General features: G+C 33.4%; 1 protein-coding gene across 1 annotated transcript; it reads right to left on the minus strand.

Annotated features, from left to right (window-relative positions):
- Positions 1 to 2,562: 2,562 nt before the first annotated feature.
- On the minus strand, positions 2,563 to 9,100 carry LOC126818684 (uncharacterized). Its single transcript, XM_050546232.2, has 6 exons — positions 8,987 to 9,100; positions 8,540 to 8,644; positions 7,877 to 8,002; positions 6,308 to 6,374; positions 4,884 to 4,989; positions 2,563 to 3,732 (listed from the first exon to the last, which is right to left on the minus strand). The coding sequence occupies exons 3-6, from the start codon at positions 7,964 to 7,966 to the stop codon at positions 3,393 to 3,395; spliced, it is 603 nt and encodes a 200-aa protein (XP_050402189.1). The 5' UTR covers positions 7,967 to 8,002; positions 8,540 to 8,644; positions 8,987 to 9,100; the 3' UTR covers positions 2,563 to 3,392.
- Between the last annotated feature and the right edge of the window lie 5,349 nt (positions 9,101 to 14,449).

Below are 14,449 nucleotides of genomic sequence, written 5' to 3' on the forward strand. Positions count from 1 at the left end.
GTACGATATTCTCGATATAGTCATTTATCGCGATATGGTATTATCAGACCCAACTACAATATCATGTGGCCAAAAATCGTCGATATAGTGGTTTATCGAATATCGCCAAAAACTTCATATATCGAAAAAAATTATCATAAAAATAGATAATAAATACACTATACAGCAGTGGAAATTAGCCGACGGCAATAAACTATAATAAAACTAATGTTTTGAGAATCGTTAAATTTTGAAAACACAGACGGTTTTCACTGCATCGTGCATGCGTTACTTTTACTTTGTTTTTAGTCGACAATAAATTGTCAGTTGTTACTACATGTTAAGCTTAGACCTACTAAACGCCTGAAATTTCCCACTATAAATAGGTTGTCATATTTTTAAAAAACGAATATATTTAGAAAACTCTACGAAACTGAATTTCTGAAAGCAAGAATAAAACAATCTATAAATAGATTACTGTCAATGTTAGGCCAGGAATACCGCAGCCAATCGAATACTTGGATGGAAGATAGTCCGGGTCATTTAGTATCACATTATTTCTGTTACGTCTTTTTTGTATTCCTGATTGTTTTCAAACTTGAGTGAAGTCTGTGTCACTACAGGCCCGGGACTGTACAGCGCAGTGGACGCTTACGACTGGCCCCCGGATCCATTCACTTGATTTGATATTTGTTTATTTGGTGCCATGTCTATTTTCTGTCTTGTCCGGTGCAGGTTTATCTTGTAGATTTTTGTTTTACGTGTATATATAGTGCGGTCCTCCTGCACTTACTATGAAACTGTTTGAACTTACAATACAAGACTTGAAGACCGCATCTTCTTACTTCCGCTGCACGTGATATATTTGAGAATTTTCTTACACAAGGTGACAAGCAGACGCTTTTTAAACATCAACGGTTGTATTTAATTTAATTATGGAAAACTTAGCTAGTACTAGCTGTACAAAAGCATTGAAACGTTTTTATCCAAAAAGGATGTTGTTTTGTTCATTTTAATAAATCTATATTATATAAAAAAGCAAAGTTTAAAGTGTATGAATAAAGCAATTCTTACCCACAATTCTTACTCACACTGTATAGTCCACTATAAGGCATTTATAATAGCAAAGTGACATTATTATTAAATATCGCGATATTTAACTATATCGTTGAAAAAAATGCCAATATCGATATCGTCCCTTTTTGCAATATCGTACAGCCCTACTTTAAATTAAAGTCGAGAAATAATTAACAATATGACAGCATCGTTGTGGTAAGATAATGTCATAGGAAAACTCCTAGCATGAGCATAAAATATTTAAATAATATAATAGCATCGTTGTTATAACAATAACATAATTATAATGTTCTAACATAATAATAAAATAAAAAAATACCACAAAACTGATCCAAACGATTTTTATCATAACTTAAAAATTACAAAAGAATGATTGTGCCATTCAAACATTAATTTAACGCAGTATAAGAAATCTTATAATATAAGAAGAATGTCATCAGAAAAGCACTAGACTAGTGTTAGGACAAAATAGATGAGTATCAACTGACTATAATGGGATTACGAAACATAGGCCTATAATGAGATTACTAAGCATAGGCCTATAATGAGATTACTGAACATAGGCCTATAATGGGATTATTAAACATAGGACTATAATGAGATTACTAAACATAGGCCTATAATGAGATTACTAAACATAGGCCCATATTGAGATTACTAAACATAGGCCTATAATGAGATTACTGAACATAAGCCTATAATGAGATTGTTAATCATAGGCCTATAATGAACTAGTTACCGGTAAACAGTGGCACATTGGGCTACAATGAGATTGTTAAACATACAAAGTGTCACGTGATAGAATCTTCGCATTCAAATACAAATATACACAGGATTAGGCCAAATCAAAAGAAATATCCTGGTTCTCACAGATACTCCATTATCACTTAAAAAGAGCTGCATGACCCTTTTTTTTATTAACTACCCCATGTAAACGTTTTCCCTTGGACACAGGAAGTAACACTATATAGAGGATATTTGTCGTTTTAGAGTGTTTTCTTGCTTAGAGATGAAATAAAATATGTTATTCACGACAAAACGACAAATGTTCTATTTATTTTATGATTTTACAATCATTTTAGGTAAAAATAACATGGACTACTGCTAGCCAGTGGAATAACACTTTTATTTCACTGATAAAACGCGGTATTCCACTACTGATCATGAAATAAAAATGTTTATGACAAGTCATTTAGCCCAGTAGAGATCCTTTTATAAAATAGAAACACAAAAACAAACATCTTCTTCCCTCATCAGAATTATAGGAAGGATATTGTCTGAGAACCAGGATACTTTTTTTTGTTTGGCCTTAATATCAAAATACTGTGACAATATCTAATACATAAATAACAAAATAAAAATTTATACACATAAATACTTTATACAGGATCTTATCCAAGAAAACTTTAATTAAAATATTTTAAGAATGTAGCCATTTTATTGGCCAAGGGCTCAAATTTGTGCTAATCTTAAAATATTCTAGTTAAAGTTTCCATGAATAGGACCTGGGGGGGCGGGGGGTGATGACCTTGGCTCACAATATACATTTTAGAATGATGCTGTGGGCTGTAAACAATTTTGACTTGGTGCTCGAAGATGTTGATATGGACCTTTCGTTCGTTCGTTCCTAGATTTTACGTCCACTTCCACCTAAGATGATATCGTAGACAAAATATGGACCTGGCCACATGTCGTATTTCATGATCATGTTAGATTAATGCTAATTCAATAGGTACAGTTGGCGATAGGTTGTTTCCATTTTAAAATGGAAATATCGATATATCAGGGTTTTTTTAATGACTCTTCAATTCATTGAATATGAAAACAATCCAGTCCCACAACCGAGCACCTTCTGTTAACTTAAAGTTTTAGTAGATTTGGAATCCCTTGCCAACTATAATATTGTAAAAGATCAATCTCTAATAGGAATTTGGTTCATTGTTTACAAAGATATGTGGAACTTAAATTTTATCGTATGCTGCTCGTTACGCAATGAAAACAGAATAAATAGGCCTGTTTTAAATCTAAGCCGGGAGATTTATCTAGTGTTAGTATTTTGATTTTGTTATTAAATATTAAATAATCAATCTGAGGATATGTTAGCATGGATTAAGCTGTGAAAAATTAGATTTTCTAGTAAAAATTGCAAATGATGGACCGTTACTTTAAAACAAGAATAATATTGCAAATGAAAGCACTCAATGGCTAAATACCCTGTTATTATTTGTCACAGAAAAATAAAAGATACCCAAAAATTACAACCCAACATTATCATACAATTAAACAAAATCCAACCTTTTCATATCATACAATCAAATGTGACCGAACTTATCCAATCAAATTTCGTCGTCACATGAACAAGCCAATCCACCATTTGATACATTAGTAATAAGTGTGTCTGCTGATGCATCCTTACTCAAGGGCAATAACTCTTGGTCTAATTGTTCTCCACAATTTGTACTTCCGCCTGGCCTCACTATCATAATCTCCTGACGCTTTCCGTCTTCATATTCACCCCATCCAAATAAGAAATAGCCGAGCCCGAGTCCTGCGATGGCAGCTATCGCTATCCATATGTTGTATGTCATTACAGCCAACATGACTAGATAACCCGAACCAAACTGAATTGTGTACAATACTGTCTGGATAATGTGATTCTTATTCAAAATGTAACGTCTGAAAGGGGTGAAAAAACATTTGATAAATAATTTGATAAATAAATATGACAAATAATTTTATGAAATTAGAAATAATTTTGATAGATATTTCCCCAAAAATATTTTACAAATAATTTTGAGGAAAATTTTTACAATAATTTTGAGGAAATTTTTACAAATAATTTTGAGGAAATTTTTACAAATAATTTTGAAGAAATTCTTACAATAATTTTACAAATAATTTTGAGGAAAATTTTACAAATAATTTTGAGGATAATTTTTACAAATAATTTTGAAGAAAATTTTACAAATAATTTTGAAGAAAATTTTACAACTAATTTTGAAGAAAATTTTACAAATAATTTTGAAGAAAATTTTACAAATAATTTTGAAGAAAATTTTACAAATAATTTTGAAGAAAATTTTACAAATAATTTTGAGGAAAATTTTACAAATAATTTGTACCCAATATAAAAAACATTTTGTTAGTGATGGGCCCAATAACCAAACATACACCACAGCAGCTAAGCCATGCAAGCAGACCATAAAGACTATCACAGTTTTTATTCTTTTGTAGGTAATGGAAGCATCTTTAAGACACCAAAAACTGATCAAAGGCAACAATCCATGAAATAATTATCCGAAATAATTAAAATTTGAAAGACTTCTATATCTTCTTAGAGCTAACACAACAGAACATGTACCAGTAATCAGATGATAACCTCACCTGTTCAAGTTATCGGAAAAAGGTAAGATTAATAGGCGTCTTTGTTTCATGAACATATACAGGTCACAATTCTATGGAATACAATTACTGCTTATTACTTAGCGACGTTTTGACTAGGCTTCTCTAGTCATTATTGCTTGATAATGACTATAGAAGCCTAGTCGAAGCGTCGCTCAATAATAAGCAGTAATTGTATTCCATAGAACTGTAACCTGTATATTCCAGTTGAGCTACTAAACACCATTGAAACAGTTCATGAACATAGTCTCTCGTGTATTAATTCCAACTCAATCAGATGATCAATTTAATCTCCAGAGCATTGACAAGCGGACAGACAGACAGACGTTGGTGACATCAATCTACAAGAATACTTCAATGTGGGCATATAAACAGTAGTGCATGCAGGAAACACCCATCCCCTATATCAACACAGAAGAACTTACCTGCAGTTTAGATTCATACATTTTCTACCAAATCTATGTCGTATAAACTTTAACAGTTGGAACAAAACGGCTAAAACAGCCAAGGCAAGACAGGTCAGGAATGTGGCTGAAACATAAGATTCAACAAATTGTTATTTCATACAAGATTTAAAATTGTCAATCCCAACCGTGCATTTGTCAGGAATTATATCAATAGTAGATAATCTCTCAGCTTGGAATTAATCAGTTAAAAAGAAGCTCATACAAAGATTTTACCCAATATTTTAAGCATTCTGGACACAGAGATCCATCTACTTCATACTTTGAGAATAGATCTCTGCCCTGAATGGCCGCCATATCCAAACAGTAGTATTACTATTTAGTAATGCTGTTCTACTCCACTTCACATCTGTCATACAAACAAAGAACAAATAAACCTGTTCAATTTTATAGAATGGATGCGGAATAAATACTTCTCAAATTCTCGATGTATACATAGTGTTTTCGACTAAAATCGTCAATTTAGGACTTAAAATGTCGGTCAACTAGCTATATATATTAGTGTCTGTTCTCAAGCAGAGCTAACCGTAGACAGGCAGCCTAAGTTTAATATGCTCTTTAAGGTGACATTGGCTTGTTTCTGTTGTCTGCAGAGGATACTGCATGTTGTGAAATTTCCAATTCATCATATCTTTTAAAATACTGAACAGAACTGATCTTTATTTGGGCTGATATTCCTTGTAGTTTGCAAGAGATTCAAAATAATTAAAATCAATATCAGCAGCTTTAAAACTAACAATTTCAAAATTTGGATACTTAAGACTCAACAAACGGTATTTTTATAAAAGATTTAAAACTGATTATTTTTAGAACTTAATCATTAGATGCTCTGACTAAGCTGGAGGTCCAGGGTTCCATCCCGGTGTTGGCTGAGACAGTTCCTGAGGATTTTCCAGCGTGGTTTCCCCTTGTCAACGGTGCAGGACAGAGGGCATGGCATGGAACAGTGCCTCATTGTTTGCATGCACATAACAGAATTGGAATTCAAAACAAGTTTAGGCTGCAGGGCCACTGCCTGAGCAAAATTTCCCTCATAGCCCACTGCATGACTTATGCCCCTTTTCATTATAATTAGTACAATGAGTTCAGAAAAGCAGAACGTTAAACCCCAACTGTTAAAGACCCTTAGGCTCAAGTGAATTATTGAAATAAAACTGAACCATATGTTAGTCCCGAAATGACCTAGTTTGTATTGAGTGGACATTAAACCCCATTTCTTTCTCTATCTCTCTCTCTCGACAGGGCTTTTCAAGTTGCTATCAAGCATGACTTACGCCCCTTTTCATTAGCACAGTGAGTTTAGGAAAGCAGGACATTAAACCCCGTTTCATATCATTGTAAATAAGTGTATAGTATGAGATATAACATATTTTATACAAGCTTACCTTTGGCATCATATAATCTCCAACCTTTAAACAATATAATATTACCATAGGCTGTATGGAAAAATGACTGAAAGAAAAAATAAATCCCCACACAATAAGCTTAAACCTTTGCCTGAAGACTGGTAGTTGAAATAATAATAAAAGCTAAGTATTTGTTATTCCATATAGTTAGTTTTATTTATTTATAGTTAAAGATACATTATGGGAGATTTGATAACAAGTTGGCAGTTCTCACTATAATAGTTAAAAACTAGATAATGTAAAGGCAATTTGCTGAAAATTTCATTCAAATTGATCCACTATGAACCGAGAACAAAGCGATTGAATTTCCGCCTAGCCTTGATCATCATTACTAAAGTCAGTACGATAAACAGCATAGTCTCGATTATCCATTTTATTGTTAAATCGTGAAGGAAAATTATGCAGTAAATCGGCTCACAATCCACTAAAGATGGCAGGCTAGCGATGCCATCTAGAGTTGATTTTGGTCTGGAAAGGTTAATTATAATGTCTAATTAATAATTTAGATAAAATTTCAGGCCTAAAGAAAGACCTGCAATAGACAGATTTAGCTCTTGCATAATGTATGTTTAAGTACTAAAATACCATTTAAACAATAAGCCTAAGCATACACAGGGCACAATTCTACAGAAAACAATTACTGAGCAACATTCGACTGGGGTTGGCTGATCAAATAGTTTAAAGCTTGAGCTTTAGATCATAAGGTGTGTCATTGAGTCGAGTGGTGTGGTTTCGATTCCTGCTTGTATGTGACAAGGAGAAGGGTCGCCTGTCCAACCTCGTGGGTTTTCTCTCAGTCCCCCATTTCCTCCCACTGTTAAAGACCCTTACATTTCAAGTTTCATCAAAATCGGACTAAAATTTGTGAACTCTTAAGAGTGTCCACAACAAAACAAAATGTGATTTTTTGTACAATCAGGGGCCATAATCCATGAAGCTACAGTCTGATACATGCCAGATACTTGCCTGTGTACAAATTGTGATTTGATAATATATTGGACTAAAAACATATTCAAACTAATGAATCTATCAAAAATTTGCTTCATATCCCTCTCAAAACTTTGTTTTCGCGGGGAGATACCTAAAGCTATAAATAAACTGTTGTTAGACGCCATTTACTGTCCATTTAACATACATATTGAGGCCTAAGTAAATTTTTAATTATTTTCAGTCAACTTTTTTTTCCGACATTTAATTAAAAAGTCTGTACGTTGACACCCCTCAATGTTCCTAAAACATTTGATCAAGAAATAACAACTGCACCCTCAGTCAAGCTATAAGCACACAATAAGCCGGCAGACAACAGTATAGCGATGCCGGTTAGTGATACCATGACATTTTTGCCCAGTGCTTGCCCCATGGGTGTTTTTCGGGTAATCTAGTATTTTTCTAGTAAAGTTGGGAGTCTATACTTTCCATATACCAAATTTGTCATACTTTTATTGGAAATAACCACGCGAAAAATACTTTCGGGACAATGTATCTTTAAGACAGACGGTCAATTACTAAAAAATGTCATTAAAAACAATTCATAAGGTGTTAACATACCTGATGACCTTCATGATCTAGACTATGACTAGAATGTAGTCCTGAATGATCCAGGTTATCTGTGTGATGATGATGTGCACTGTGATCCATATTTACTTTGACAGGTTTTTTTGGGTTTTTTCAGATCTGTAAACACAAAAGTTTATATTTCAATTCTTATTATACATGGAATGAAATTTTGTGAAAATATGTTCCAAGGTAGCAGCATTTATTTCCTTATCATCCACCAACAAGTTCTTGTACTGATTCTGATCTTATAATATATTGTGCAACAAAGGGGAATAACTCTAGAAATTATTATCAAAAACTGTTAAAAATTATAGAAAACCAAATAAAAGTCAGAAAGTTTAGATAATAATTGGAATTGCTATGATGCTAACAAAGGCACAGGAAAATAAATCAATGCTTGGATTCATTAGGATGACAGATTGAAAAGAGTCCCATCAAAAGACTTTTGCTGGCTTTTGACCATATCTGTTGACTGCCTGCAGTGAATGCATCATATTGTCAATTTTAAATACTGAACAGACTGATATTTCTTTAAGAGATTCATCTTTCACAATATTGTAGATTTTAAGGGATTCAAACTTCATGAAACGACGATCAAAGACTTTAAAGAAAATGACATGAATGTGAATGAAATAGTGAATTTGTTTAACTTACCTGTTACAATGTGGAGACTAGTATGGTTTGTGAAGAATATACAAATCAATAATTCATCATTACAGAGAGGTTTAATAACAATAATGTAAGCTGTAATATTAACACCTGGAAATAAAATTTATGAGATATATTCTCTGTAATTTTAAACGAAGAAAATCAATGTAAATCAACCTAGATCAAATAAAATACAGGCAGGTGTTTTATACAGGTAATCTACCTTCATTGCATGTTATTGGTTATAATGTTCATGTTATTTAAAGCTAGGGGAAGGGGGGGCACTTTAGATCATAAGGTTTGTCATTAAATCAAGCGGCATGGTTTCAATTCACAGCTTTTATGTGACAATAATAATAATAAAAATATCTTTATTAATTGGAAAGGGTGGACAATCTATAATAGGTCTGATATGTATTGTTAAATAGTGCTATCCTTGTATATAATATTTACCATTCACAGTACCAGTTTAGTTCTGAAAGTAATATTCTGAGTTTCCTCCAGTTCCCCCCTACTGCTAAAGACCCCTACTGAAAGCTCTCTCTCTCTGTCTCTCTCTCTTTCTCTCTCTCTCCTGTAATAATGTTCATATAAATGTTATTTAAAGCCACCAATCCTCATTTGGTAATGGTCTGTCATTGAGTCAACTGGCGGGGTTTCGATTCCCCGGTTGTACGTGACAAGGAGGAGTAGGGTTGCCTGTCCAATCTCGTGGGTTTTCTCCGGGTCCTCCGGTTTCCTCCCACTGCTAAAGAATCCTAAGAGCAAGCGAATTATTGAAATAAAATTAAACCATATGTTAGTCCGGAAATGACCTAGTTTGTGTCGAGTGGATGTTAAACCCCATTTCTCTCTCTCTCTCTCTCTACCCAAATTACAGGTTATAGTGGACAGATTATTTTGGGATTAATATTTAATTGTTTTATCAACCTTATGTAGGTGTCTTTACATAGCGCTACATTGGTTTTAACAAGTTGTTTTTAGTCTGATGACATTTCAAAATGATAATGCAATTAAGAAAATAGGTCAACCAAGGTGAGGTAAAGCCACTGAGGTGGGCAACAAAAGTTAAATGATTGATTAATTATGTACGTACATAAAGAAATATGGATATTAAAGATACATTATGTAAGATTTAGATAAAGAGCTAGCCATTCTTGCTATAATAGTTCGAAAATAGATAATGCAAAATGAATAATTTGAAAATTTCATTCAAATTACTCTATTGCGAGCGAAGATAATAGCCTTTGAAGGTTTGACAAGACGTGTGCAATAATTTCAATCATCGTACTGGTTGTTCACAGCTAAATCAACTTAACAATAAAGTTCAAGTAGACCAAATTAAATTAGACCGGGGCACGCTTGTTTTTTGACAAGAAAATAATGACAAACAGGTCTTAAATTACGTCTTCGACTCTATTTTTGAACTAGATATAGATCCATCAATATATAGGTTTTTTTCTGATATATCATGATCGTAATCATAATAATATTTATCTAAGAAGCATACATGAATAATTCGGCGTGGTTTTATTTCATAAACGTACCTTTTTTTTTTTGACAGCAATATGGACGGTGGAAGTGGAAGTACCAGTCACGTGATGTGGTCACCTGACATTTGTTTACTCGATGCGTTTATCGTAACGCACGTGGGCTACGATTTATTGTTAACGGGGGATAACTCCACTTAAACATTTTTATTTTGTCGATGGCCGACATGTTAGAAATATTTTTATATTTGGGGATATAAGTAAACACATAAAATCAGTTAAAATGGCATCGAATTATTCAAAGAGAATGGGTCGTTTGGCTGCAAGAATATTTGGAGAAGTGGTTAGACCAACAACATCTCAATCGACAAGAGTAGTGAAGATATTTAGTGAAAAACCTTTGCATTTAAAACCAGAAGTAGTCAATTATTATCCACAGCATGATGTTATTGGAAGGATGATGTCAAGGTTACGACACTTGGGATTGTTTAGAGATGAGCACATGGATTTTAAGGAGGAGATGAGGAGATTAAAAAATCTAAGAGGAAAATCAAAACCTAAGAAAGGGGAGGGTAAAAGGGCACTAAAGAGAAAATAGATGATGTACCGACATAGTAAAATGGTTTATTCATCATAATGATACAAGAATTGACAAACGTTTAAATGAAAAAGCCTTGGATAAAAATCCACAAAACTCAGAAGAATAGCAAAATGTGGATACAAATCAACTCGGGCAAATATTTTATGCCACCAAGTTAAGGGCATGCCAGTTCTTGAAAATTGGAATTTAGGAAGTGAGAGATTGATTTAGCATTTGTGGAACAAAATTCTGTCTACCTGCTGCTTTAGTGATTACGATGTCAGTGTTTATGATGTTTACAAATACAATATAAAAATAGATAAGATAGACGTGTTTTTTCGGGGCCATGGTTTGGAATGTTATAAATACAGTATTTGGGTAGTAGGCCCTATTGGGTAAATCGTCATGCCCGCTCCAGCTGAGTGAAACAGAATCGATTTCTGTCAGTCCAGATACCGTATGTGAAACTATGCAGGACCTGAACACAAACATTTTGAGCTACAGAGAGATACACAGTGAATTCGTGAATGTAACATGATGGTCACTTTGTATTGTTGGATAACTGTGAAAGGTTCAATTCATAATCATATCTTTGTAAATTACTGAGCGAAATTTAACCATGTTTGGATTGATATTCTTTTTAGAGATCCATCCAACTGTCATAATATTGTAGTTTTTAAAGGATTCAAATCTTTCAAATTATGATTAGCAGCTTTAAATGTGAGTGATGGATAGATTCTGGTATCAAGATATTCTTTCTACTGTATTACAGATGCATTTATGTAAGAGTTAGATAAAGACACCAGCCTCAATTCATCATTTTGAAATTAAATGGCGAGCTTGTTTCAGTCATTTAAATCTCCGCCATCCAAAGATCTAGAGAGTTGATTATAGTCTTGTCATGTTATTAAATGTCTGAATAATAGTTTGTATAATATTTGAAGCTAAAATAAACCCCTGGAAATAGCTCTTATAATGCATCTTTAATAGTAGTACATGAATTTTGTAGTGTACTGGTTGGTATATGTGCAATGCACATTGATGGTCGGGTTCATTTTATGTCAAATTAAAATCAGATTCAATTTGAGATTAAAATAAGTGTCAATATAGCTAATCTTCACAGCGCCAAAACTATAAATACTTAATATAATTAGACTTATTGCACAGTTATTTTGACAAATGATTTGTGAAATTTGACTTGGCTGTCATGACAGTAGGCCGATGGATGGTCGATCATTTAGCTGATATCAGCATGTAAATTTTGGGCTTATTTGTTGTATGAGTAAATGACTAAGTAAACAATCAACTCCATGTAGTTCTATTAAATCAGGCATCCATCTCCAAATGGCTTAATAGCAAAGGCCTATTGACACGTACGAAATCTCTTAACATCAACACAGTCTATGATGTTTATACTACATAATTATTAATAGCCTATGTTTTTTTATAGTAATCTTCTAAACTGTATTTATATCACAGATTATACCAATCTGAAAGTTAACTCTTCGATCAGTATTTGCAGATACAAATTGATGTACACAATAAGGTCCTCCGTTTTCACACCGACCTACCAGTGTGATATGAGGGAATTGAATTCCAACTGTCAATGGTTCTTTTACGTGCAGGTTTTTCGTGCAATCCAAACGACTAGACATAATTCCTTGCCAACACCGGGATCAAACCTCTTATCAGATTAGTGAGCCAGCACCCTACCCACTAAGTCTTGATTTGTCAACACCAGGATTGGACCCTGTACCCTCTGTTAGTGAGCCAGTGCCTTACTAAGCTACCAAGTTCACATTCCCCCTTACTTTAGACTCCCTGGCTATTGGCCATGCATACTATAGAGCTATTCTGAGTGGAGGACAGATTCTAAAATAACAAAATAAATATGCAGACTTTTAATATTTTTTTTTTATTATTTCATATCAACAGATGTTATATTAACTTGACACAGTTTAATTTTTGATACTTGACAAAAAATACTTTCTCTTCCATAGTAGGTAATAATATAAGTCATGTTTTAAACTGTACAAAATTTAAAACTTTAAGTACACAGCAGTAAACACCATAATCTACAGCTCAAGTTAAATCATATCCTACTCACACAATTACACTATATACCATAGTTCTATAAATCAGTCGATTAGGATATGATATAACACTAGCCATTATCTAAGATGGTAAACAGAGTTAAATCATATACCACTCACACAAATATACATACTCTGATATACCGGAGTGGTATAAATCGAATGACTAGGATACAATATAAAACTAGCCATTATCTAAGGATGACAAACACCATGATCTACGACTATAGTTAAACCATATCCCACTCACACAATTATACATACTCTGGTATACCAGTGTGGTATTAATCTGATGACAAGGATATGATATAATACTTGCGATTATCTAAAGATGGCAAACAAGAGTTAAATCATTAGTCCAATATCTAGCCATTATCTAAAGATGGAAAATAAACATTTAAATCTACTACTTGAAGTGTCTCAACTTTAAAGACTCTTGCCTACTGACACATCTATTTGCTTAGGGTAATATGGGATTTAAATTTCATTTAACAATATAGTGAGACAATCATAAAACTAGCCCTAATTTACCACTCACAATTCTTGGTGGATGGTGAAAAACTAGACAGGTGAATTCTTATGAACCATAGTCACAGATGAAACTCGCCATCACATTGGTGACTTGAGATTCAAACACTAAAGCCTGTTTTCCATTTATGTGTATTCGCGTTCATTACGTAGAAGCGGTCCCCTTACATTTGTGAAAACGCATACATGGAAAACAGGCACAAACCACCCATTTTGCTGAGCTAACAAGATTATTGAATATGTAAGGCAGGCAAATTTATCTTATTTTATAGTTCGTACTATGACCAATACTGTATTTTGCATCAAACCTAGTAAAAGAGCACTTATACTACCGCTTGAAGATAATGGAAATATAAATATACATGTTCACAAGGATATCGTGGACAATACTTTCATGTGCTACCAATGGTGTACAAGGGGGCTCATTTTTCGTCTTATCCAAGATTCACTCAATCTACTTAAATTTCATTCGATTGATTCCAGGGGAAATCGGGACTTAAAGAAATTTAAATTAAAATGAAAGAAATGATTGCTATGATATAAATTATGAATAAGTGACTCAAGAGGTAGTTATAATATTAAATAAGTTATTAAAAACATGACAGCTTAAATTATACAGAAAACTAAACTTGCACATTTCCAATCAACAAGATAACTCAAACTTTAAGCTAGCTTACTAAAGTTGACAAATTTGTACATCTCCAAGTTAGCTTCCTCAAGTTTACCAAACTTGTACATTTCCAAGCTTACTCAGGTTTGCCAAACTTGTAAATTTCCAAGCTTACTCAGGTTTGCCAAACTTGTAAATTTCCAAGCTTACTCAGGTTTGCCAAACTTGTACATCCTCAAGCTGGCTTACTCAAGTTTACCAAACTTGTACATTTCCATGCTAGCTTACTCAAGTTTACCAAACTTGTACGTCTTTAAGCTGGCTTAGCTTACCTAACTTTACTAACTTGTACATCTCCAAGCTTGCTTAGCTTACCTAATTTTTCAAGGTAACTTATAAATTTATGTTTAAACTTGTACATACTTCAAGCTGGCTTGCCCCAGTTCCTGGAATTTATACAACTCCAAGCTAGCTTAGCTGAACTTCCACAGCAACAAGCTAGCTTACCGAAGTTGAATGAACTTGTACATCTTCAACCTGCTTGCCCAAGTTTGCGGAACTTACACATCGCCAAGCTAACTTGCCTAAATTGACCAATCTTGTACATCTCAAAGT

This window comes from Patella vulgata, chromosome 4, assembly GCF_932274485.2.
Source record: "Patella vulgata chromosome 4, xgPatVulg1.2, whole genome shotgun sequence".
Taxonomy (NCBI): domain Eukaryota; kingdom Metazoa; phylum Mollusca; class Gastropoda; family Patellidae; genus Patella; species Patella vulgata.